At 40.7% G+C, this 26,085-nt stretch overlaps 1 protein-coding gene and 1 non-coding gene across 2 annotated transcripts in view; both read right to left on the bottom strand.

Moving 5' to 3' along the window:
* Positions 1-1,551: 1,551 nt before the first annotated feature.
* Positions 1,552-26,085, bottom strand: part of Nrx-IV (neurexin-4) — a 44,486-nt gene continuing 19,952 nt past the window's right edge. The window contains exons 6-23 of the mRNA XM_080279901.1: positions 25,794-25,960; positions 25,114-25,302; positions 23,776-23,943; positions 23,210-23,429; positions 22,988-23,070; positions 21,886-22,045; positions 21,199-21,324; positions 20,785-21,011; positions 20,451-20,583; positions 20,066-20,212; positions 19,431-19,601; positions 14,196-14,414; positions 13,759-13,995; positions 13,313-13,492; positions 12,148-12,281; positions 11,060-11,270; positions 3,631-3,768; positions 1,552-2,761 (exon numbers count right to left, since the gene is read on the bottom strand). Coding sequence (XP_080136027.1) covers positions 2,571-2,761; positions 3,631-3,768; positions 11,060-11,270; positions 12,148-12,281; positions 13,313-13,492; positions 13,759-13,995; positions 14,196-14,414; positions 19,431-19,601; positions 20,066-20,212; positions 20,451-20,583; positions 20,785-21,011; positions 21,199-21,324; positions 21,886-22,045; positions 22,988-23,070; positions 23,210-23,429; positions 23,776-23,943; positions 25,114-25,302; positions 25,794-25,960 — 3,101 coding nt within the window. The 3' untranslated portion in view covers positions 1,552-2,570. The remainder of the gene's footprint in view (positions 2,762-3,630; positions 3,769-11,059; positions 11,271-12,147; positions 12,282-13,312; positions 13,493-13,758; positions 13,996-14,195; positions 14,415-19,430; positions 19,602-20,065; positions 20,213-20,450; positions 20,584-20,784; positions 21,012-21,198; positions 21,325-21,885; positions 22,046-22,987; positions 23,071-23,209; positions 23,430-23,775; positions 23,944-25,113; positions 25,303-25,793; positions 25,961-26,085) is intronic.
* On the bottom strand, positions 24,201-24,319 carry LOC145390099 (5S ribosomal RNA). The gene has a single exon (XR_013895575.1). It is a non-coding gene; the product is annotated as a 5S ribosomal RNA (ribosomal RNA).

Here is a 26,085-nt window from a genome sequence, read left to right as displayed (position 1 = left end):
AAGGGATATCCTCTAAAAATGCTGAACCTTTTTCCTCATCACTGTTACTGTAAACGAGGGGCAAATCAGCTTTATGGGTAAAATAGAACTTTAATACACAGATTTCTCTAAGTTACTGCACACTTAGTAGTAAATAATGAAAACTCTAAGAATGTGAAATACAAAAGGTAGTAGTGAGGGCCTACTAAACTTGCAAAACAGGGGTTTTCCCATTTGACATCAACACGAATAGCTGCAACGTCCTCAATTAATTTATAGAAAGGGCTTGTGACAAAAGCTAAAGCTGGTAGATCATACCATCAATTATACAAATGACTGTTTATCAAGCTTCAGACCATTCAGAGGATTCATCAGCAACCAAATCCGAAGAGCTCACAGTTGTACATGTATTTCACGGTATGCAGTCCACCTTTCATCTAAACATTTCAGTGTTCACTTTCAGAACCAAATGTCATACAGATGTGGTATACTTTGTTCAAGTCTTACTTTTATCAGAAAATGAGATCACAGTTTCTAACATTCAGTTTGTGGGATTCATATTTTATTCTTGCTTCTGCCAGAATATTAAATCATTTTAGGAAGACCCCTGATATGGAAACCGTATTGACCAAAACAGAAATGTACAGTAAGTTGCTGCTTAGAACAACAACACAAACATAAGTCAATCAGTTTTCACTGAACTGAAAAGATAAATAATTTCAACAAAACAACATGGAATGGAATAATCACAGAAGAAAGGAATGATACAAGAGGAAATCACACACAACTCACTAAGATATAGTAATTAACCGAGATTCGTAGAAGTGGCAATCAAATACTGTTGTCAGATATAAGCTAATAACACTTTTTGAACAAACACTCAGGTATAACAGAACACTGACAAATCACTGAATAATTCCAATTGGTCTGGGAGTGCTAATTCTCCATGATTATACTTGTAGTAATTCACTATGCTCCATTAACCATTTTGCTCTAGTGACACAGGTAGTTTTTATTATTTTCTTCCTACTTTTTGAGCCTTATATTCAGATTAGGAGGACTTTGGAAAGACTAGGTAGATACAGCCTTCACTAATCCCTCACTATCAAAGGCCTTTCATAATAAGTTTCTTAAAATCATCTACCAGCAAGGATGAACTAAAGAAAAAAAGGTGCCATTGAACTTAAGTGGTTAAGCTTCCATACACTGAATTCTGCAAGATAATCTAATGCTGTACCTCTGTAATTACCTCAGTCATCACTACTCATCACTGCTACACCATTAACTTTCTACGTTCCACAAATACAGCCAAGACTTGTGACAGTATTTACTGGTGGTAGTATGATTGCACTATAGGCCAAATTCTACCATGTGACCAACAGTTTACCCTAATCATTCCGGTAATAGTACGTTTTAAAGCTAGCTAGTTATACAAAATACGTTCCCACCCCTGAGACAGTACAGTAATATGAAAATAGAAAAACCAAAAAATTTTCAGATCTCAAGCTATGAAAGACGGAAGTCACAAAGAGACTCAAAATGTTACCCTGCTGTAAGTACATAAGGTATTATGAGTAACAATAATGCTGGCAGCAGAGAACCAATAAGGGATCATGTCTGTTAGCTATTAGGAAAGAGAAACTGGCATACAAAGATCTGTTTATAAACAAGTAAAAAAGATACCAGTCTGTCTATTCTAATATGGAATTATGGTTAAAAATAGCATTACCTATGGATAAAAGACAAGACCCATGCAACATGGTTATTACTAGTAGGAATAAAAGTACTGGACTTCAATACTTCAAGTTTGCTGATACTGTTTGTTTGAGGTGGATTGTAAAATACCATTATTGTTCTAATACACTATGCCAGAACAAGCTAGTGCTCTGATATACATTATCTCCTTTTACTGCTTAGTAATATACTCACACTGTGCCAGAACAAGCTACTGCTCTGGTATATTTCTTCTCACTGCTTAGTAATACAACTACATTTGCTTCTGACCCTGGATTCCAAGTCACTACCTATTCACCCACATCCATTCATCAACCAAAATCACATCCCAGGTTCATTAAAATTTTACACCATATCAAGCATACAACCTCAAAAAATAATAATATACATCCCTTTCGGTCCTGGGGGTGCTTTGTTCACTGCTGTGAGATTACCACAGCAGGTCTCTCACAGATGTGGTGTAGTGCTACTGGGAGGATGGAGATGGAGGGAAAGTGTTTTGTGTTCAGGATTCCTTGTCAGAGGAGGGTAACCACTGTAGCTGCTTCATTAGCTGCCTGTTTAATGTAACAAAAATGTGTGGGGTGATGTGAAAGTGTTAAATGCAAATAAACTGTAAACTTAATGAGTTAATGTTCAGTATCTGTAGGGACACACAAATCTTCCTGTGTAGGCTATACATTATGGAATTCAGAGTACAGTGTATGCAACCTACTGTACAGTACATGATGTGTAAACTTAGGTTACAATCTGTGTTAAGGTGTAAATATGTACAGTAGTATATCCAAGATCACTTTGTGATGCTCTACCTGAATGGATAAATTAAGTTCACTGCTCAGCGCCGTGCTGTGAGAGTGTTAAATGTACATCTCTGTGTTCTTCTTGACCTGTGGGCCAGTGGTGCCATGCTGTACCGCCCAGTCAGCGTCAGGTGCCGCATCAGCTCCGTCAGCCTCGTGGGTGCGGTAATCTCCCTTGTGACGAGCCAGGTAGCGGCCAATCAAGAACCCCATGCACAGCAGTGCAAGAAAAATGATTCCAAGAACTCCTGAAGAAAAAGGAAAAATAGATTAACTAATGTTACTGTCAAACATTCTGGTAAATTGCTCTCATTTGTTTAATCCCATCCACTCTGAATGGTTTACATGAGCTGAATGATATCTTTTTCCAGTTGCAAAAAAAAAAAAGCTATGACTTACAATAGTGACTGCCTGTATATACTGCTCTTAGTTACCTAGCATCTTGCAAAGGAGACAATAAGTAAATGCAGTGGATCAGTAGTAAAGTAAATAATAAGACAACACATGCTCACTTCAAATCCTGTATCCTACAGTTAGGTAAATATGTATCTATCAATCTATAGTTACATACCTTAATCCTGGAAAGGCTGGCCCCAATTAAATTACCTCTGTATAACTCAGTCCTTTGCCATCAGGTTGCCCTAACTCCAACCCCCTCCCACATACCTCTCCATCCCATCTTTCCATCTTCTTTTCCTCATTACCCTTCCCCCTCACATGGACTCTCCTAGTCATTTTTTCATCCTCCATTCTCCCCACATGGCCAGATCCTCTCAAGGCACTTCTAATGCTTTCCTGCACATTCACATCAACTTTGGTGGTTCTCATCATATATCAGGGATGTGTTCCAAAGCATCACAACATTTTTATGAAATTTGTCAATCAATCACTTCCGATGCCTTGCACCCTCCTGGGAACCCACAAATGGGATGGTCATGACAGAAACACATCCATGCTACATTATCCTCACATACTTCTCTATTACTCTCTTAAACAGTCCTCTCTCTCTCTCTCTTAATTAGCAGCAAAGAAACTTTTAAAATGCAAATTAAAATGGTGACTTAATTCATTTTCCAATCAAAATAAACCTGGTAGTAGAAAAATTATCAAGTCTCACCCCCAAGGACCGCCGAGTTGTCTGAGTACAATCCCATGAGCACTTCTTCGTCGACTTCGGGTGGAGGCCTCGTCTCCGCTTCTTCTTCCGGATAGCGGACGGGCTCGATTCCACAGTAATCTTCGAAGATGGTGGAGACTGGGGAGAATAGAGGTTAGATAATATGGACCTTAGAAATTGATGTGATGGCAGTGACATAAGAAGGCTTTGAGAGGCAGTGATATGATGGAAGCTGTTATTGAATTTCACAGGTGTCTTCAAAGTGGAGACTGTAGGAGGAAGAGAGATTAGATGATGTGGAGCATGGATAATAAAACAGCTGATAAGGAACTAATGGAAGACTATTTCTAATACAGTACTGCACTAATCTTCATTTCAGTCTTCCATATAATTTCATCAGCCACATAATGATGGCATACAGTTGAATGCATCTTATACTCTTCCTAGTAGCTGAGGATCAGCTAAGAGATTATCAATACATCAACAAATAAGGAAGCCACACCAGTGCAGTGACCAGAAACGAAAGCCTAAGGACTTCCTCATCCAATATTTTTAACCTACCAGTGCACTGCCTTTCTACTACACACAAGACAAAGGGGATCTCGACTCCAATAACTTTACACCCTGCAAATAAGAGAATTAACCTCATGACTTCATGGACTTGAAAGGTGTGGACATATCTGGAATGGAGATATTTAAGTTACAGCACCATAAGTTTTAGGATTACATGTGTTCCAGTTGTAACCATCTGGAGAATGAACACAAGAGTACCTGTACCTATAACCCACCTGTAATTCAGGGATTAACCTACTAAAACAGGACCTCCAATGTATATTAGTTTCTTATTATACACTTTTTTCCTCTAAAGAATACCTCCAGATTATATTAGCTTCTCCCTATTATACACTTATCTTCCTCTAAACAGTACCTCCAGATGATTTTATTCAATCTGAGTGATGTTTAGAAGTGAGCAGGTTCAATGAAGGCTATATTAACTCGAAGTCACCCCTAAGCTAGATAAAACAGTTTGGTAGTGGCAAGAACATAATATAGTACAAAATTCATCATGTGGCTGGTGGTGTTAAAGGCCTGAATGGTGAGTGAAAGGGCCCATTTGCTGGTTTCTGGGGAGTCATAGCCATGCCACTGGTGGTGACAGCCTGCCACTGAATAAACCCAGCGATAAACAGTGCTAGACTAATCAGGAGAGTGCATATGAGTCAAGTGGAGTGGGAAAGACTATGGATAAGATGGAATAATGGGGGTGAAGAGGTATATGAGGGGGGGAGGTGATTTTGAGTGATGGCAGCCTTTTGGTAGAGGACAAGGTGACATGGGGATGACTCGTTTGTGGCCAACTCTTATGCAATTAAAGTGTCTGGTTACAGATTCATATAAACAAACAAAACAAGGGATCCAAAATCAGCAGTCAGGCCAAACATCAATTCTGGCAGCAAAATGCTACTTTTCTATTATTATTAATATTTACTTTTTACCTTTTTTTTTTTATGCATGCAATTTCTTCAAGAAAGAGCTTATACTCACACTAAACACATACAGTATTAAACATTTCTGACTTCAAGACAACATTACAATATTACAGATCATGAGAGCTGTTAAAAAATTAGCAACTTGATATTGAAACTGGGAAGATATTTTGCACAATATTATTCACTCCATAAACCACCCTCATGCTTAACCAAACTGTGTACAGTACAGTACTGTGGATAATTATATGGTTAATGTCTTTGTCCAAGTTACATGCTTACTCAGGTGTGGCTTCTGTCACCTTCAGATGCCACTAAGAATGTAAGGTCAAGAATATATCCATTCTTCAGACAGACAGACAAATGAAGAAGCTCAGGAGCATTATGGTGTTGACGTGGATGCACTGGAAAGTGTTAGAAGTATCATGAGTTGTTTTGGCCACGGAGAAAATTGAAGAATGAAAGAAAGAATGACAAAGAAACTGTACTGCACCTGAGTAAGGTGGAGAAAGAGGGGGAGGAGGTGATTGAGGATGAGGTGGATGGACAAAGTTGAGAGGTAAATGAATGAGTGGTATGATGAGAGTGGTCCACCTTATAGCCATTCCTGGGGATGGCTAAATGAAGGTGGAAATATTAATGAACAGATGTGAGTTAACTGGAATTATTCTTGTCTCTTCCAGATGAGAGAGTAATAAATATAGTTTATGAATCTTCACACAATATCCAACAATCACATTTTCTAAGCCATTTTGCACATCAGTTTCATGAAATCTCAAACTTTACTGTACATGTTTTACTTCCCGTTTGGATATGCTCTATCACTAGCAAATTCCCAGTAACATGATTCATATTTTAAAATCAATTTGACAACTTCCTGACTCCATCGCTATTTTTTTTTTTCTTTCTTTTTTCCCATGCTATTGCCAGGTGATATTATTCAGAAGAGATTCACCAGAATCAGTGGTTTACCGATTGCCATCTAACCCTTCAAACATTTTTGTTTAAGCTGAATAAAAATTTTCTGGTAGTTGCACAAATATCCCTCACAAAAATAACAACAGACACACAAACACACACTTACATTGCCTCTCTGGTACGCTATGCACGCAACAGTGTATGCCTGCCACATTTCAGCTGCACTGCACACCACTGACTGCCACAGTTCCTTCACCCTGACCCACTACCTGCTTACACACTCATACACACACACACACACGCATCACTGGATTAACGCAGAAGCCAAACAACACCACCTCAGAAGGTTGTCATCACGCGGGGGAGTAGAAGGGAGGGAAGTGCTAATCTTTTTAAGCATATATAGGCAGCAAGAACATACTGCTGAGAGAGAAAGAGTAAGAGTGGTCAGGTATGTTTTCCAAAATACATATATTTTTAAATTATTCATACTGTTAATTAGGGGAGATAATAAAATCAGCTTTTGTAGGTACCAATGAAACTGATTTTTTTTTTTTTTTTTTTTTAATACATCGGTGAGGTAACCATATAAAACCAACAACCGGTAATAAAATTTCTGCAGACATATAATTATTATAACCCTTATTTACACTTATAGTTGGGGTAGGTAGAAAGAAAGTATAAAAGTATTAGAGCTCTCAGTACAGTATTATACCTAGCTTAATGGGCCCACAGTCATTCACACACCAAAGCATTGTGAAAAATATGCAACACAAATAGTATAAAGTATATCAGATCAGTTTAGAATATGCAAGAGTACACTGGATATGAAGTAAAACAGAAACAGGTCATGAAAAGTAGGAGATAGTACAGTAAAGCAAGGAAGTCAAGTGTCAGTATAATTCTTCAGCGAGAAGTGTGGCAGTTGACGCGCGAGGTGTGAGTTAAGTGACTTTAGCACATACAAGGTTTCATTTAATACCTCATCTGTAGTAGGCATAAAAGGTTAGGGTAATGGTGGTGATGGATATTACCCCATCCTTAAGGAGGGAAAGGTTAAGATGATGGTGGTGATGGATGTATTTTAAAGTACCAAACAACTTCAAACAGTTACTGTATTTCAAAATGCATAGTTGTGCTTTTAAAAACTGGTGTAGTACTACTGGTAATCATGTGAAGTATTGGTAATCATGTGAAGTATTATCTGTCTATCTATCTACTGCCTAACACCTTCCTGCCATCAACGGTGGCCACAATTATACTGCCTTTACATCACCCTCCACCATTTGACTGCCCACCCTTCAACTCACACCCCCTCTCTCATAGATCTCTCCTCTCTATCCCTCCATCTCCTCCTTGGTCTCCTCTTCCCCCTCCTCCTTTCTCAGATACACTCTTCTAGTCCGTCTCTCATTTTCCATCCATTCCACATGGCCAAATCATCTCAGGAATTTCTCTTAACATAACAGGACATAATACCACATATTCCTCAACACACAAGAATCAAGAAACAAAGATAACTTACTTAATTACTAAAAACATATTCCTCAGCTTCATGTGTGGAGGAAACCAAGGTCATATAAAACAAAAGGTGAAGTCATAAAAATGAAGTGCAAGTTCAGCATCACACTAGCTCACACACACACACACACACACACACACACACACAGATGCACGTATGCACCAGGCAGTGACTCACTACACAGGCAAAGGGTGAAAGGCCATGTGACATTTTTTTTTTTTTTTTTTTTTTTTTTTCTAGTCAAAAAATACCATCTTTATTGGCTTTTGAATTAACCTCCAAACACTGTACTGTAACCACTGAAACTTCACGCACAGAACCGAATGACTGAAGGGTACAGTACAGTATACTGGTACTCTACAATGAAACAGACTGGGACTGTGGCTAACTTGCTCCACTGTGAATAAAGCTGACAAGTCCTAACTATTCCTATATGCCATTTTTTTTTTTTTTCTACACTTTCAAGTTGATGTCTTTCTCATTATATTCTGTCAACTGCCATATCATATTATTCAGAGTAGGAGAGACTTCCAGAACTGAAGAAATCAGATAGTGGACAAGTCTTCATTATCCTCTTCTCACACCCTTTCAGATCGCAAATAGGTTTGTAGATCCAATCCGAGAAATTGCATTTTTTGCCCTCCGAAAAAAACTATCTATCTATCTATTGCCAGACGCCTCAATCCTGTTTGGGGTGGCCACAAACAAATCGCCTCCAAGTCGCCCTGTCCCCCGCCATTTCACTGCCCTGCTCCCAACTCACACCCCCCTCTCTCATATACCTCTCCACCCCATCCCTCCATCTCATCCTCGGCCTCCCCCTCCCTCTTCCCCCCTCCACCTCACTCACATACACTCTCTTCGTCAGTCTTTCACCCTCCATCCTCTCCACATGGCCAAACCACCTCAGTGTGTTCCTCATAACGCTTCCTATCACATCCACATCAACACCACAACGCTCCTTTATATCCTCATTCGTCAGCCTGTCTCTCCATGTGACTCCACATGCTCCTCTTAAATAACTCATTTCCACTGCTCTCACTCTTGACTTGTGTCCTTCCAACAACGTCCAAGCTTCACTTCCGTACGTTAGAGTTGGTATCACAATACTGTGATGTAGTAACTTTTTCACTTCCATGCTCACTTCCCTGTTTCTTATCACTGCTTTCAAAGAACCAGCAACCTTTCTTCCCTGCTGTACCCTTTCAAGCACTTCACCCTCCAAACCTCTATCCTTACTTATCACACTACCCAAGTACTTAAACGTACTCACATTTTCCAATTCCTCACCATCCAACCTCGCTGTACATTCACTGACTTCATTTCTACCCACTTTACTCTTCCCTACATTCACCTTTAGATTCTGTTTCTTACACACTTTCTCAAACTCATCCACCAAGCCTTGCAGCTCCCCTTTGTCTTCACTCAACAACACAGTATCATCTGCAAACAACAGTACAGGGAGTTTCCAAACACTATCCTCTCTCACCAGGGCCACTCCAACAAGGTTTGTAAATTTAGAAAAAAATATTATATTTATGCATACGAAAATAATGTGCCTATGTCTACAAATATTAGGGCTCTGCTTACCATACAAGAGGTGTAATAATGATGGGAAGTTGCATAGCAAGTTGTGTGTCGTGTCACAACAAATAAATGTGTTTGTGTACAAAATGACAAAGAAACAATCCTACTAACTTAAAATCATAAATCTTGGTTTATTTCCTCTCAACTGGCTTGTCTAATGCCCAGGAAGTGAGTAAATATTGAGAGATCCTGATACCATTCACCAGCTTCCTGCCACAGTTTAAAATCGCCTGCACAAATAGGCGAGCCACGATCGTGGCCAGGATACCTATACCCATAAAGCCACAATAGTGGCCAGGAGGCCTGGAAAGGCTAACAGATCCCATGAGCTGAGTAATAGTGTTAACAGGAATGAAGTGTCACCATACTGAAAGGGGGGGTTATTTTTTTTTTTTTTTTTTTTTTTTTTTTTTTTTTTTTTTCTCCAGGTAACACTGATGGAGAGGGTCGGTATACGATTATACACTTTGCTTATACCTATATATATATATATATATGTTTTTTAAAGCATCCTGAATATTAATAAAGAAATACAGCTTGATGCTACTGCTGCTGCTGCTTTTGTTGTTACGTAACCCCGGTCTGTCTGGCCACACAGATTCATCAACTGCAGGCAAGGAACCGTGTTGCAGGTCTGACCTGTGATGAGAACCAATGTTCCCCTGCAGTGAACACAGCACCTTGCTGTGACGAGTGTGCAGGTTTGCTTCCTGGCTCGATGCTGCATTTCCAGAGAGCTTGCTGCTGTAATGGTCAGAACTATCTTATCTCCTTTGACAGCTGCCATTCATTCAGTAGCTCCTAACATCTTACCAGTCCAGGAACTTACGTGGGAGCCTAATGGCTCGGCCAAAATCTCTCTATGGAAACAACTGCTGTCTGGCTTGCTACCAGCCACTGTTGGCCTTGCATGCTTGGGGAGAAAAATGCATAAAATGGCAAAGAAACCATCCAAGTGACTGACAAGGAAATGTGATTAGGAGTGATTTTCCGCATAAATGGGTGAATGCAAAGTTAAAACTCAGTTACTATACTGTATTTGGGAAGGGTTGATGATAATCATTAAGACTACAGTACATGGATGAATGGTGAGGTCAGGTCTGACGAAGGAAAGTATAGGTAGAGAAAAGGAGTTGGCTTTCTGTTATCTGACTGAATGGGAAAATGCCCCAAATGTATTAGTAGCTGACAGTTTCACTGCAAAAGACCCTTACTAGCTGAAAACCCACACATACAAGGGACAGCTAGAGAGTTCAATTTTTATTAGACTGGGGAAGTAACTGTATTACAATGAGAATGAGCGTAAGTGTGGCTAAGAGCTTGATAATGTGGCATTTAATCCTTCAATTTGGCAAATACTTCAGCTACAATTAGTCTAAGCTCAGTTTCTAGCACCTGCAAGTCTTCACATGGATTTCTGACCTTTATGTATGGCACTAGGAGAAAGAAAGAATACAACCCATCCAGTTCTCAAAAGGGAGACGATGGTGTGAATCAGGAGCCTCCATACCCTCAATGCAGCCATCTAAAATCAATTACAAGCGTAAGATCTGGGTCCTGTGCCTGAAGAGCCAGTGAAAACTCAGTTGTGTGGGTGTCAATGGGACAAATGAAAAACGTCTGATAGTATAAGTATGGTGCTAAAGGTGTTTAAAGGAAGGAAGGAAGATATGACATGGTGGAACTACTGTATATGTGATGAAGATGAGAGGGAATGAAGAGGATAAACAGGAAATGTAACAGAGAGTTACTCTTAACTGAAAAACTCTAGGTGTCCTAATAGCTGAGAAATGGTTGCTTGGAATACTTTGTGATGCCTTTACCTCCAAGGACGTCTCTTAGTTGAACCAAGTCTTCTACCGTTACCCTGAAAATACCCAAACCCACTAAGCACAGCAAAAAGGTTAATACTCACTTGACTCTGCAATGACATTTGCTGGTCGGTCCTGCTGAAAATAGAACTTGAGAGGATAGATGTCGTCAAACTCGACCCGAGATATACACCCCACAAAACCCTCGGCCATCGACTCGTTCTTCCCGATATACACGTACTGGATGTTATTGAACTGGGCATCAGCTGAGCCCTTCACATCAAAAGTCCATGAGATTGGTTCGTAGTTGTCAACCTGTAGGAATGAAAAACGTTCGGTCTTCTACCCACCTCTAGTGACACTTTGCTCTTGGTGTTCCTTAATTTCTAACAAAAATATGAAGTACCCTGATGTACTTATGAAAACTCTTCTGTGGCACTTTTTTTTTTTTCTTTTTCCAGGTCTGACAAATTACCCTCAGCTATACATGGCCAATCTACTATGAAACTGAGGGTTCTTGTTCTATCTTTCCAAAAACAGTTATCCATTTTCAGACACTGAACATTCATTTTCCTTCCAAATTCATCACATACCTTTTTCTTCATTCTCTTTACTAATCTTTTTCACTTCTTACTCTCAAAACAATCCCTCTTTCTTTCATCTGTATTTAATTTCACTCCTTTGTTTGCTTGTAAAGGCTCCAACATGCATGTATGTGCCAGCCTTGGTCACCTAATGGCGGTTCTCTATGCTGCTCAATCTTTAGCAGCCTCTATATTCATTCCCTAGCAGAGGTCAGGCCCAAAATGATTTTAGTGACCTACAGTAACTGATATTTAGCAGAAAGTTACACAACTACAGTAACTGGCATATGGAAGCAGGTACCATATATGAAAAATTAGCTATTATACTCTTCTTGCTCTAACAGTCTAAAAGTGCTGTCACTCCATCCTGAATGCTGAGCTGTTACAACAGCTTAACACTAGAATATGATGCTAATCACAATGAAGAGCCACAGAAAGGATGCAGAGAAGCAGCATTATAGTATTTTATTCTCCCATTAAAGTATGTGAAATAACCTGCAAAAGGACAAAAATCAGGACCAAATCAAGGTGAATGAATTACAGTATAATCTATACTACTTCTGTGACTCAAACAAAACTGTAATGCCACATTAACCCACTCCACTGACCTGCATGGTGAGTTTCCTGCCGCTGTCTGATCGGTAAAGTTTTACGTCGTGGTTCTGGCCCTCATGGAAGGTTCGTTTCCCATACACTTTCTCGTGCCGCTCGAAGCCAAAGTCAAATGTCACCTTCAAGTGGCCTAAAGGAAGGAAGGGTATGTTGTGAGGTGACAACATTAAGCATTCTGATACTGTCCATACCTTCTTTATATTCACTTCTTTCATGTATTTTTCTGTTACCACAAAGCAGACATATCTACTTCTAACCTTCTCTTTTCTGCAGCACTCAGCAGACTTACCATGTGATAAAACTGACTTTGGTTAAGTTTACATTTAAACAGAAGTACAGTCAGCCACCACTAGTTGTGGGTTGACATATTCCCAGATTTTTCTGTTTCAAGATATTTCATGCTTTTTCCACAATATCAGCTGTTCCTAGTCATTCATAAGTGATTATTTTGCATATTTTCTGTAAGAAATACTGTCTTATACAGTTTAACTGTGCAGTTACCCTGTACAGATAATGCTGCTCGACACATAGCAAACTCTCATCATCATCATCATCACATAATGAGTACAGCACACTGTACTCAGAAGTGCTTGTGTACCATCCTGTACTGTCTTTTCAGGAAGTATTAGTCAAAATGCATTTACAGGTGTTGTAATGGGTTTGTAGGTACAGTATTAGGAATAGCTATGTAGGTAATAGGAATAGCTAAAACATTGAAATCAGTGACTTTTCTGGTAGGTCTGCGCTATTCGCAGAATTCAACATTCGTGATGGGTTCTGGTATAAAACCCTAACAGTGGGTCCTGACTGTACAGTCAAAGCTTTTGTCCTTTCTATTGGTGCACTTCCAATCATCCACACCTGGGATTACCTCTCAAAAATATATTTTTCCATCACTGCATATACGTCATCAACACTGCTGCCTGTTCTTTCTTCAACCTTTTTATATCATTTTTCACTTCTGCCAAAGTCACACTCTCAGACAGCACCTTCTGATTTTGTGCATTATTATTACTAAGTATCCAAACACCCTTAGGGATGGATGTATATGTAATTGAAGGTTTTTCTATATATCCAGTATGATTAACAGAGGCCATTCCTGTTGATATGGTGTTTATTTTCCAATGCTGTCAGACAAGTCTGGGAATGGTAAATACTAACCAGAATTAGAAATAGCGAGGGTGAGGTACTCTCCACTGATGTTTGAATAGAGGCCCATAAGGAAGCCTCGAGGGTTGGTCGTGGTGAAGCCCACACGTATCCTTTCAGCAATGGTGGACTTGTATGTGCCGGGGATTTCATATTTCACCATTGTGTCTGTTAACATCTTGATGCCAATTTCTGTAACATATGATTTTTGTCAATTATGAACTCTGTTACAGCTATACAGTTACATACAGAATACAGTAAATCCCCACTTACACTATTCCTTAAAACTATCATGTTAAGATAAAATTGCTTTAAGAAGCTTGTGTTCCAGCATGATTTTTTTTTTAAAATTAAAAACAAGGACGTAAAACTTATATATGTTGTGGTGAGTGTAGTCACTAAGAAAAAGAATGTCAATAAAGGTGACATAACAAGGATTTTCTGCAAGCTGAACCCACCATCAGCACAGATAGGGCCCTTGAAGGCAGTCCATCGGCAGTCACATTCATAGTGTGAATAACCCTCATGGCAGGTGCCATTGTTGAGGCAGGGGCTAGAGCTGCACTTGCCCACACACCCAGGCTGCACACCATACATCCCCCTTTCTGCCCGCCCTCGTAGGTCTTGTAGCTCACCGTTCAAAATCAGAGCCCGGATGCATCCCACAAAACCATCTAAATAGTCCACTGTGGCCCCTGGGATGGAATATATATGATGAATAATAATGAGAAAGTGAAATATGTCTGAATATATAAAATGCAGTGGTTATATGTGGAGGTTAATGATGAAAAGCCTGCAGTATGGCTGAATATAACCTGATAAAATGCAATGGTTTTCAGTTTTCAAAAATAACTCCTAAACCAGTAACATCTGCACCATTGTACTAATTACTCACCAACAACAAAATCACTGTCCAAATGAATGGCTCTGACTGGTCCTGGTGGCTCCTTCATAACAGCCTTCCTGCCTCCGTCAACCACCATACGTGCTTCCTTGCGGTTGCGTTCCACCATGACGGAGTGCCATTCATCGTCATTGAGGACGTACGCTGTCTCCACACTCACACTCATTGGACCTGCTCCAGCCTGGTACTGGAACTGCAGCTGCATGCCACCTGGGGAAGCAAATGAATTACAGCACTGTAACACTCTCCCTTTCACAACTTCTGCTTAAATTATTAAAGCACCATTTCCACTTACACTTCACACGTTTTGCTCAGCCACATAAGCCTTCTAGCTTTACTGGACACGAGAGGCACAGGACCCAGATCTGTCTCCATGTAACCCCTTTCTGGAGAGACCATTCAAAGATAGTGTGATCCTGACCCCACCACCAACTCTCTTTCACCTGCTTTAATGACATACAGGAAATATGTAGGTTTTATGCTTTGTCTCCTCATCCCATGAAGACCAGATATGCCAAGTAGAGAGTCTATACAAGTCCCCTGGCCAAAACTGAATAATTTTATGGATATCTGCCAAGCTTGTGTCACGGGGTTTTTAAAATAAATGCACAATTAAATGATAATTCTCAATAATATTGAAGTGCAGGGACAATGATTGTCTTGCTAAATCAAGCAATGATTACTTTACCGGTCCGCTTCGCCGGACTCTCTCAGAACGAGAATTTATAAACTTTCTCAACAGTACACAGCAGAGACTAATTACTCAATTGCTGTTTATTAGTACTGTTAGCCTCTGGAGAAAGTTACTTCACCCCTGACAATAAATAACTAATACTATTAATAATATCAGGTTCTTGCTCATGCGTAACTCCTAGAAGGCACAACGGATTTTACGCTTAATACAACAAGACTGGCTTATATTAATATCAGGGAGCTGAGAATCCTTGTGCAAACTCGGGCTCACGTACCCTCGAGTCGCCTCAGCGGAGTTCTCTCTCGACCTTTCCCCTTAACCTACAGTACTTATATTAATATCGGGGAGCTGAGAATCCTTGTGCAAACTCGGGCTCACGTAGCCTCGAGTCGCCTCTGCGGAGTTCTCAAACTTCCCCCCTTAAACTACGGAACACGTGTATGTACAGGCCCTGGACATACTGTGTCCTGTGAGTCCAACAAGTGAGATGTCAGGTCTACACTTTTAACTGGGAACCAGGCTGGTCCTTGGATTACTCAAATCTCTGAGGCCACCTATCTTACGGAACCCAGCATACAACAGTTGCTAGTCAGTAAGCAGTTAGTAGGTGAGACATTGGGTCTACACCCACATTACCACTACCCTGTCTCTCAACTGCTCAGAGATTACGAGTGTGGTTACAAACGGCACAGGAAGGACATGTCCCTGATTAGTGGTGTTACTTTGACACACCCTGCAGGAACGCACAAAACTATCTATGTCTCGTCCCATCCCTGGCCAGAAAAAGTCAGCTCGGATACGGCCCTGGGTCTTCCTTTTGCCCATGTGACCTCCTGTGGCTGAACAATGACCCCATTCTAACCCTGCTTGGTGGTACTTGGTGGGAACAACAAACTGCAATCGAACCTCGTCCTTGGGTCTTTGTGACTCACGGTAGAGCTGTCCTTGTTTACAAAGGAACTTGGTTCGACCTCCCCGTGAATACTGTACTTAATCACTCGACCCTTTTGTTTCTTCCACGCAACAGCAAGCGTTGGGTCAGAATGTTGTTCTTGAACAACAAGTTGGCTACACATCAGATCTTGCGGCAATTCATTGGTCACTGGGGTGACACAGTCTGGAGCCTCAGCCATGGGTCATGTTACCGCAGCAACCAAAGTCTGAGTAGCGTCATGTTCGGTGCAACTATCCTTGACACCGAGAATGTTGCCTATAATAAGGTCAAATCAGGGTTCTGGCATGACAACTGCGAGTGTCGTACCAGTATAAAATAGAGATGCCACCTGGATACATGCCTCAGGGAACAATCTCACTGATCCATCAATAAGGTTTGCATGGATCTGTCGACCTGTGTATTGCTCAGGCCAAACTAAACTCTGCTTAACAAAGCAACCTGAGGATCCATTATCTCTCAGGACCTTCACAGGGATGGCTCCCACAAACCCTGGCTGAACAAGGAAGGTACTATCACCTGTGGGAGGGCCTGTGAAGGATGCAGCTAGCCACTAATGAGGCTGCTGAATAATTGATGCGGCAAACATTGTGCCCTGAGAATTAGAAACTTGAGGGGTCGTACTCACTGCCTGTGGAGATGGAACATTGGCCATCTGTGGAGGGGGGTTCACTGTCACTGTGGGACTAGCGAACTGTGGGGGAGTACCCATACTGGTAGGGACGTGACCACCGTGCTGCTGCTGAGGAATGAAGGCTGCGTTCGCTTCCTGCCTCTTTTGAGCTGGTGGTGAAAAGGACAGTCCCGTCAGTCGGTTGCATGGCTGATACTGCTGCTGGTTAGGGTACTTGTTGTACCTCTTCCACTCAGGTTTCTGAGTGTTTTGCCCCTGGTCCTTCCACTGCGGTTTTGGACCTTGGCCATTATTCTGAGAATGGCCTTGTTGCTGGGGTTCAATCTAAGACGGTTTCCCAGATTTATCAGCTTTCCTGTTCCAGGTGTTTTGCTTATGAGTTTGATACCCGTATGCAGTAAAGAATGCGTCAGCCTTTTCTACTATTTGGCTGGCATCTTTCACCTGGCAGATCTTAAGCTGTGCTATGAGCTCAGCAGGCCACGACCTCTCTAGCTGTGTACGCAGCATAAGGTCAATTATCCCCTCACGCATGGAAGGAGTTTCATCTTTCTCCATCCACTCATTTAGGTAAGCAGTGAGACGGTTGAGGAACTGAACAGCTGTCTCCTTGTCTTGGAGACGAGCTCGCATGAACTGAACTTTGGCGTTGTCTACTGTGAGACCATACGCCTTAATGAGTGCAGCTTTCATCATCTCATACGTGAGATTGTCTCCACGAATTCTGTGGAGAGTATCGAGGGCAGGGCCCTCAGATAAACTAAGAAATTGGAGCCGCTTAGCTGCCTCATCCAGTAGATACATGTCTGCCATGTCCTCAAAACGAGCTATGTATGGCTCGATTCGCTCGCCTTCCTTGTATGAAGGAAGCTTGATACGTGGGGTCGCCAGGACATGTGCAGGGAGAACGCTCGTGGAGCTTGGACCAACTGCACCAGATGTGCCTGAAGCCAAGGAATCTCGCTTGAGCTTCAGCACTTCAAGTTCATGTTTTTCACGTGCTTCTCGCTTGGCATGTTCGTGTTCTCGTTCTCTGTCTCGTTGCTCACGCTCGTATTTGCGTTGTTCTTGCTCTTGTACTAGCTCGCGTTCGCGTTGTTTTTGCTCGTGTTCGCGCAGTTTCTGCTCGTGTTCGCGCTGTTCTCGCTCGTGTTCACGTTGGATTCTACGCTCTTCACGAGCATCTTTCTCACGTTCTTGCTCGTAATTAAACCGTGAGAGGACGTAGGTTTGTATTTTCTCTGGGTCTGTGAGGCCCATATCTTTAGCTTCCTGTACATAGTCACTGGCTGCCATGATGCTAGCTCAATCTAATAACTAGCGACTCAGTACTGACTGCTACTTTGCAAACGAATGCTAATAAACACAAGTAAAGAGTACAGACACAAGCTAGTGGTGACCAGTCTTATCTAGTTAATTGGAAAAGAATAAAGCAAAAATGTAAATGACTGGGAAGACTCAATAATTAACACAATGGGTACGGCGACTTCCCAGGAGCGAATAAAATCGTCTGGCGTTACCAAGAATAAAGTACTAAATAGAGTTAAGTACTCTATGGATTTATAAAGCAAAAATTCACTAGCTAAATTAACGGGAAACACCAGTAAACTTGTGCCTATAAACTTTAATGATAAATACCTAAATATTAACGAGTGAGTATTATCTCGTGAATAGCTTTAGAGCTAGGAGTTAATATCCTGGAATGAGGTCGCCAATTGTCACGGGGTTTTTAAAATAAAAGTAAATATTTAAATGATAATGTTCAATAATACTGAACAGCAGGAACAAGAATTGTCTTGCTAAATCAAGCAATGATTACTTTATGCTGGCTTGCTTCGCATGATTCTCTAAGAACGAGAATTTATAAACTTTCTCAACAGTACACAGCAGAGACTAATTACTCAATTGCTGTTTATTAGTACTGTTAGCCTCTGGAGAAAGTTACTTCACCCCTGACAATAAATAACTAATACTATTAATAATATCAGGTTCTTGCTGATGCGTAACTCCTAGGAGGCACAACGGATTTTAAGCTTAATACAACAAGACTGGCCTAAGTACCAGTTATGAATGGCAAAACGTTTATGCAGGCTAGGAGCTATAAGGGAAATAAGCTTAATTGTGGAGAAATGAAACACGAGTTTACATTACATTAAGCTCAAGAAAAAGAACTGTTAAATTTATTGATTATAAAGAAATAAATTTAACATTACATTTCAAATGAATTCAAATAAAGAGATCGTACTCACTCACTCACTCACTCAAAAGCTAAATTCTTACGCCTAGGACAAGCACCTTAACTAAATTCTTAAGTCTAGGAAAACGAAAAGAAAATACTGGTCAATGAATGTGGTGTATCACCAAGAAGGGTGGGAGCCTGGAGAACTGTAGTCTAGTAGAGTCTGGGTGCTAGCTGACCTCTCACTGCTGGAGCACCGAACCTCACTCCGTCACGACAGACACTTGACTGACTATTCAAATACGATGCGTGTGGTAGAACACACAGGCCAGCCCAGAAAGCGTGGCTAACGGTTTAGGAAAGCAGGGACGAACAAAAAAAAAAAAACAATAATATCGCTCAGTAGAGCACTTAATGACGTACATTAGATCGGTCACTTTTGAAACAGTGACGAATGTTTTGAAAAGTATACCACCGAAATGAAGAGAGAAACGGTTAACTGAGTGATACACAGTGAGTTTTCCACTAATAGTTCGTGGTTTCTCACAAAAGGAAAATGTCGCGAATTTGATTCATGACAACATCACTCATAGTATCTCTTCATGGTATGCAAACCCACAGTAGGCAACTACACATGAAAACTGTCATTTAAACTGAGTTAAGCAGGTTTTCTTTTGTCAATATAACTTGAGACCGGCAGAAAGCAAAAACACAGACTAATGCTAGCTGAAATAATAGAAACAACTGAAAAACAATTCTGTACTTACCAACAATGGAGACCTTGATGTAATCATTGGGTCCCTTGGCATGGATGAGACAGCCATCACGAGTGGTTGTCTTGAATTGAAAGAAAATGTCTCCAGAGTGGCCCATGTCAAAGCGTGGCAGTTCAATGGTGGCGTCATCAATACGGAAAGTCACAACATTGTCAAACACATCTGAGAAAAAAAATGGATAAACATTATTAGCATATATATATATATATATATATATATATATATATATATATATATATACTTAGTAGGAAAATGGAAAAAGAGGGAAAACAAGTAACCATGTGAGGGGAAAAAAAAAAAGAATGAAAAATGATGATGAAAAGATAAAACATGGTTCTGTATTGCACAGTAAAATAACAAATCAAAGATGAAATATAGCCACATAAAACAACTTGCTCAAACTAAAATCGTAGGTGGCTTGCCCCATCTTGAAGGAAGCACCTGATTGTTAGTCATTATTATTTCATTCATTCTTTGACTATGATTTAATTCTTCAATATTTTCTTTGAAGGATGCACTACATCAAGTGAGTGGATGGGGGGCACCTCCACCCACCACATAAAGAAAACAATATCAGTAAAGTTATGAGTGTCCTGTGGAAAAGATTAAAATAAAATAAAACTGACTGTCGCCTTCACAGATAAGTGGCCCCAGAGTGTAGCGAGCCTTCTTGCCATCAAGTGGGGTACCAGTGTCCCCAATGCGCAGCTGACGCACGGGTAAATGTTCCTTTACAGTCAGCTCACCACTGTCATAAAGCCACGACTCCAGACCTGAAAAATAAAATACAAGTCCTTAAATATCTGGCTGGGATATCTGATAATAAAAGAGGTCTTCTGTGGTGACCTCAGGGCTTGGAGACTGAGCAAAGATATGGCTCATGATGATGACATGAAAGCTGCTATCAGCTGATGTAACCTACACAATTTAGTGTGATAACAGTAATTGCAACATACTGCAGACATTCAAACTTGGGACATAGTATATTCTGCAAAGAAAAACAGTACTCACCAGCATCACAGTTGCACCACCGGTCAGTGACACATGTCCCCATGAGGCCACACTCACATTTGCGCGAGCCAGGCAGAGACCCACCCCAGTAGTCCATTGGCTGGTTGTTACGTGACACCCACCATGTATATGGCTGCAAGGAAGGCATTTTTAATGTATGATATGTATTACTGCCTTTTTAGCTTTCACGGCTTTTGCAGTCTGTTCTTAATCACCCTCAAACTTCTTTTACCTCCTTTCCAAGCATTTTATTATTATTCCCTCCATATCAGCCTTGTTCTGGATCTCCCTATCCATAAGAACAAATGAAATGCAATTATGGTGATGCACCCACCTGGAAATCTTGGTCTTCAGGTGATGGAGAGTTGAACAGCTTTGCCTTAAGGCACTCAAAGTGGATGCGCTGGCGGCAAGTTGATGACCGGTTGACAAATATTTCAATCTGCTCCATCCCGGCATCATAGATAATGTTCTGGATGTAAGACCCTCGCCGTTCAAATCCATCAACAGTTGTCAGTTTTTCATGCTTGTGACTCAGAGTTGAGAGAACAGTTCCATCATCTGGTTGAAAGAGTAAATCATGAGTGGTGAATAACTCATTACGTACATCACTATTCTTTATGATTATCTATCATCTATACTCTTTTAAAAGCAAACCCTTATCACTTGGTCTGCTTTTCATTCATTCAATTTTCTACTCTTTCAAATTCCAACAAACTCTTAAATATCTTGTGAATTCTTGACTTACTGTGGAATTCGCAGGTGACTGGGAACGGTACAAGTGGTCCAGATCCGTCAATATCAATATAGATCTCTGCTCTCCTGATGCCTTTGTTCTGTAGAGCATATGCGGCGCACGAGATAGGGTTCAGTGCTGTCAAAGAAAATAACAAGAAATAATAAACATGTGGTTCACCAAAATACATCACAACTTTTTCCATTCATTTGTTGCTGTAAACTGGAAAAGTGGCAAATCAGCTTCATAGGTATCAGTGATACTTTAGCTGGCAATGCTTCTGTAATTTACTGAGGTTTAAAAGCAACAATGAATATTTAAAATGTGGCATAATAACCATGAACTGCTGTACGTCAGTGCACTACAAGAACTCACTCTACTACGGTAATCACGAAACAGAAACTATTACAGCACAGTTTCATATAATTTCATGAGACCAATACCAGATCTGCATGTTGCTGCAGCAACAGTATTTTTGCTTCCAGAAGACGTTTATGACATGCTGTTGACTGCCAAACAACCACGTTTGAATGGCATGCCATAACCCCGAGGTTAAGTGAACAGAAGTACAACAAACATTTAATCTAATGTACTGAGGAGCAGTCGTGGAATTATGCATAACTTAAAGTATGCATCTATGGAGAAAATAAAAAGAACTAAAGAAATGGATGTACAACAATCAAATAATACAGAGCTTACGAGCATGGCAGACAGCCCCAGAGTAGCCGGTGCCTTCACAGTCACAGAAGAATTCTTGTGAGTTTTGTTTACACCTGCCCCGGTGCTCACATGGATTAGGGTTGCAACGGTCCATGATCTGACACGCAGCCTGTACTATCCCTGACTGGTCACTGATCTCCTGTCAGGTCACAGTGAGAGAAAAAGACTAAGCTATCTGAATATTAGGTACACCCACACTTAACACCTAGTGCCTTTACATGTCTGAGGTTATGAGAAAATACTGCAACCAATTTGATGAATTAGTTCGAGTAGCTCTCATGATGTTTTTTACACAGTTATGAGACTGCAAGGGGTTTGTATCCATGAATGTACATCATAAGCAACAGCTTCATATGAATATCTGTTGCTCTGATTTGCTTTTGTTGGAGCAGTAACCCCAGGTACATGTGAAGTCAGGAAATCACAGCACTCAAAAATGTGTTAAACCCTTCCCTCAGATGTATTTTTTATTCTGATCTTACCCCTAGACAATATTATTCAATTTGGCATATACAGTACTTTCCTTGGAGGAGTTACCTAACATACAGCCTTCCCTAACCCTTTCAAAACCAGAGGTCTCGTATGCCGAATAAAACTGTCTGGTAGTAGTAAGAACAGCCATCCATCCATCATCCAATCCTATGCCACCCTATTAGAAGCGTCGAAGCCTGGGGCTAGGCAAGTTGGTCCTGACATTTAAGATGAGAGTGACCAGCCTCACTCATCCCTGAGTGGCATTACGTGAGCAATAAACCTCAACCAACTACAGAAAAGACAGCACTGTTGGAGTGGCTGATAACCTGTAATTAATTTTTAGCTTTTCCCACATGAACCTCACTACAGTCAGCCACTTCCATTCGGGGCTCATGAGGAAGTGAGGGCTACTTGCAATTAGGGTGGGTTCTTTCTTTACGTGTTTGAAGCACTATATAAAGGTACACTATAGGCATCCCTCACTGCAGCCCTGAGGTGTTAAAAAAGGCCATAATTTACTGAATACACTTGGTGTGGAAGATTCTCTCAGCACCAGGAATGCAACTGGTACAGCATTTTGAAATTTCTAATTCTCAATGTAACTTACATCTTCCTTGGGCTTTTGCATGAAGCCAACCACAGATATCCTCCTCATGCAGCCTAAGAACCCCGGGGAGCCGTACACACCACCTGTACAAAGAGAAAATAGGTCTTGATACCACCTCAGTCATATACAAATTAAAATACTCATATACCGGTATATGGAAATTATTTTAAAGACATCACTATACAGAAGGTCTGGAAGTGACATACACTGGTGAATAATTACCTCCAATGAGGAAATATTTGCCAGAGATGATGGATATAATTCTGACAGTCTTCATGGGTACATCATCTACTGTGAGGATCATACTGTTCTGTGCGATGGTGAACATTGCCTTGTGCCAGCGGCCATCATTGTAAGACACATCAAAGTTGTCCAGAACCACCTTCCCTGGAGTGTCTCGTGCTAAGATTTCTACCTTAACCTTTCCCTCTTCCAGGAACAACTGAAACAAAAATTATTATTTAGGATATACTTTACTATGACATGCAGGTTTCCTAACATCTCCAGCATATATAACTGTCATTCATAAAGAGAAAAGAGCATGATTATAGAGAATGTTGATTTTGGCACTCCACTGAAGCTATTATTGCAGCCAAGGACTTCTCATCAGACAAGCTGATATTCAATATACTGTATATATAAAGTATAGATGTACCACATTTGCTCTTAGCCATACCAATCTTTGTATTGTATGAAAAAGCTACAGCCTGTAAGCCTGCAAAAGTTGTCCTTCTCAGATAAAATAAAACAAAGCCAAAATGAAAGTTTCAGACTGCCTGCAAACTTACCTTAAAATACCCACTGGTGGCAAAACTGTGGTAGATAAGAATACCATCGTCTTCGTAGGTCCGGAACTCAAGGGAAACATTAATGGTACGAAGATCCTCAAAAGCTGGGTAGCGAAGATGTGCCTGACGCTTTAGGAATGTCAGTGTTAGGTCAGCCGAGTCTCCAAACTGTGAAGAGCAGACCACATAAATTATGTAATTAAAATAAATGTTTTGTAATATAATTCTCAGCTATTCCAGAAGCACCTGCCTATAAAGTAAACTCTTTCTCTCTGGAAAGGTTGCTCATCATGGATTGCACATGATTCATTCATTGCCAGACGCCATGTATCCCAAACGGGGTGGCCGAGACTTAGAGTTAATTGTTTTACAGGGAGGGGCACTAGTCCTCCACCAACCTCACTTGACAAGTAGGGAGAACGTTATGCCAACAGCATCTGGTGTTCCCAGACGGTCACCCATCCAAGTACTAACCAGACCCAACATTGCTTAACTTTGCTGATCGGACGGGAAGCGGTGTACTCAACGTGGTATGGCCGTTGGCATAAGATGTAGTACATATACTAATCATTATCATCCATCCATCAGCCAATCCTACATTGCCCCTTGAGATGCATAGAAGCCCAGGGCTAGGCTAGTTGGTCCAGGCATTTAAGATGAGAGTGACCAGCCTCACTCATCCCTGAGTGGCATTATGTGAGCAATAAACCCCAATTACCCCTTGGATATAAACCTGCACCAGCTCAATCCAACTGGAGCACCACAATTACCCACTAAACCACCAGGTGCCATAATTTGGTTATATGGTTTCCACCCAGCATAGTAAATGGTTTCCTGGTGTACAGGAAGCCATTTGGCCTGTCACTTAGTGTAGAGTCACCCACACACAGAAGGAAGAGGAAAGAATGAAGGAAAGAAAGACAAGAGAAAGAAAGGAAAGGGCAGTCACTCGAGAGCAGCACTACATCGAGTGAGTGGATGGTGAGCACCCCCACCTACCTCTGTCAAAAATCCAGATAACTTAGGGTGCAGTCCATGTAAAGTGCATAACTCTTGTCACATGCTTTCTATTATTTTTTTCAGCAATCCATTCTCTGGTTCATTTTATCATCTCCCCAACACCTACTACCCTCCCATTCTTCAAACCTCTTCACATAACTGTGTGGTATTAGGGGGAAAGAAAAGTGTGTGTGGGTGGTGGGAGTGGGTGGGGGGGGGCAAGAATGAAAACTTTACCTGTTAACCCCTACAGGATGACAGAGATATAAAGATTTTATAAAGGCTAAAGTACAGTAATTCAGCTTCATGCAAATCTCAGTTTCATGGGTTATGACTCACAGGACAGGTAGGCGAAGTGTTGATTCTGGTGTACTTTGGTCGGCTATAATAGGAAGAGTAGTAGTCATCGGTATTCCTCATCTCTGGGATGATGGCCGTCTCGTTGATAAAGAGGTTCTCCATGCAGCCAGTGAAGTTATACCGAGCATTCATACCAAGCTGCATGTTTGGCACTCCTCCAATGTATAGCTGCAGGGGGAAAACACATATTAACACCTTTAATAAAGCAAATTAATAATCACCCTAATCTTCTTCACAAAGGGATCAAACCCAAAAAATTTTAAGCTATGAAAGGCCTAATTTGAGCTGAAATAGAAATTTTATGCTATGAAAGACCTAATTTGAGCTGAAATACTGTATAAGCATAATGCCAATACAGTTAATCCTCCTTATAAGCAACTTTCATGTTCTTTGTTACCATCAAGTGCCCTTTAATTACATAAAAATTTTCCTATTAAAGCCCCACTCTGACTTGCCAACTCCCTAATTTACGTACCAGTTGTATGAAAAAAGTTGTGTTATTTTGTAACACATTCCTGACCTGTAATCAGCACTGCCTGTAGCCCACATTACAATGCTTTTAAACTAATAATTAATTTGTAAGTTAACTAAACTGTATGTACAGTACTATATAAAGTTTCAGTGGAATAGAGGCTCAGCTTTGTACTTTTCTTTCATACCTCCTGATTAAGATCAAGCCTCTTGAAGTCTCCAAAGATTATGTCGTCATTTCTTACACGATCCACCAGGAAAGTAATGTTCTGCTGCTCTCTGCGAATTTCTACATCATGCCAAGCATTGTCATCCAGTAGTGATCCCACGGACAATGAGGTCATTAATTTTGATCCTGGAATGACAGGCATCTGAATTATTTTCCCTACTAATGCGTATGGTTGATATGATGTAACAGTAATGGCCATCATGCATAAAACTTAAATCACAAAGAGGAAGGTAATCCCTTCATATAAGCTA

Source organism: Coenobita brevimanus, chromosome 1 (genome assembly GCF_032717465.1).
Source record: "Coenobita brevimanus isolate Jiangsu-jjx chromosome 1, ASM3271746v2, whole genome shotgun sequence".
Taxonomy (NCBI): Eukaryota; Metazoa; Arthropoda; class Malacostraca; order Decapoda; family Coenobitidae; genus Coenobita; species Coenobita brevimanus.
This window is presented reverse-complemented; position numbering and strand designations above follow the sequence as displayed.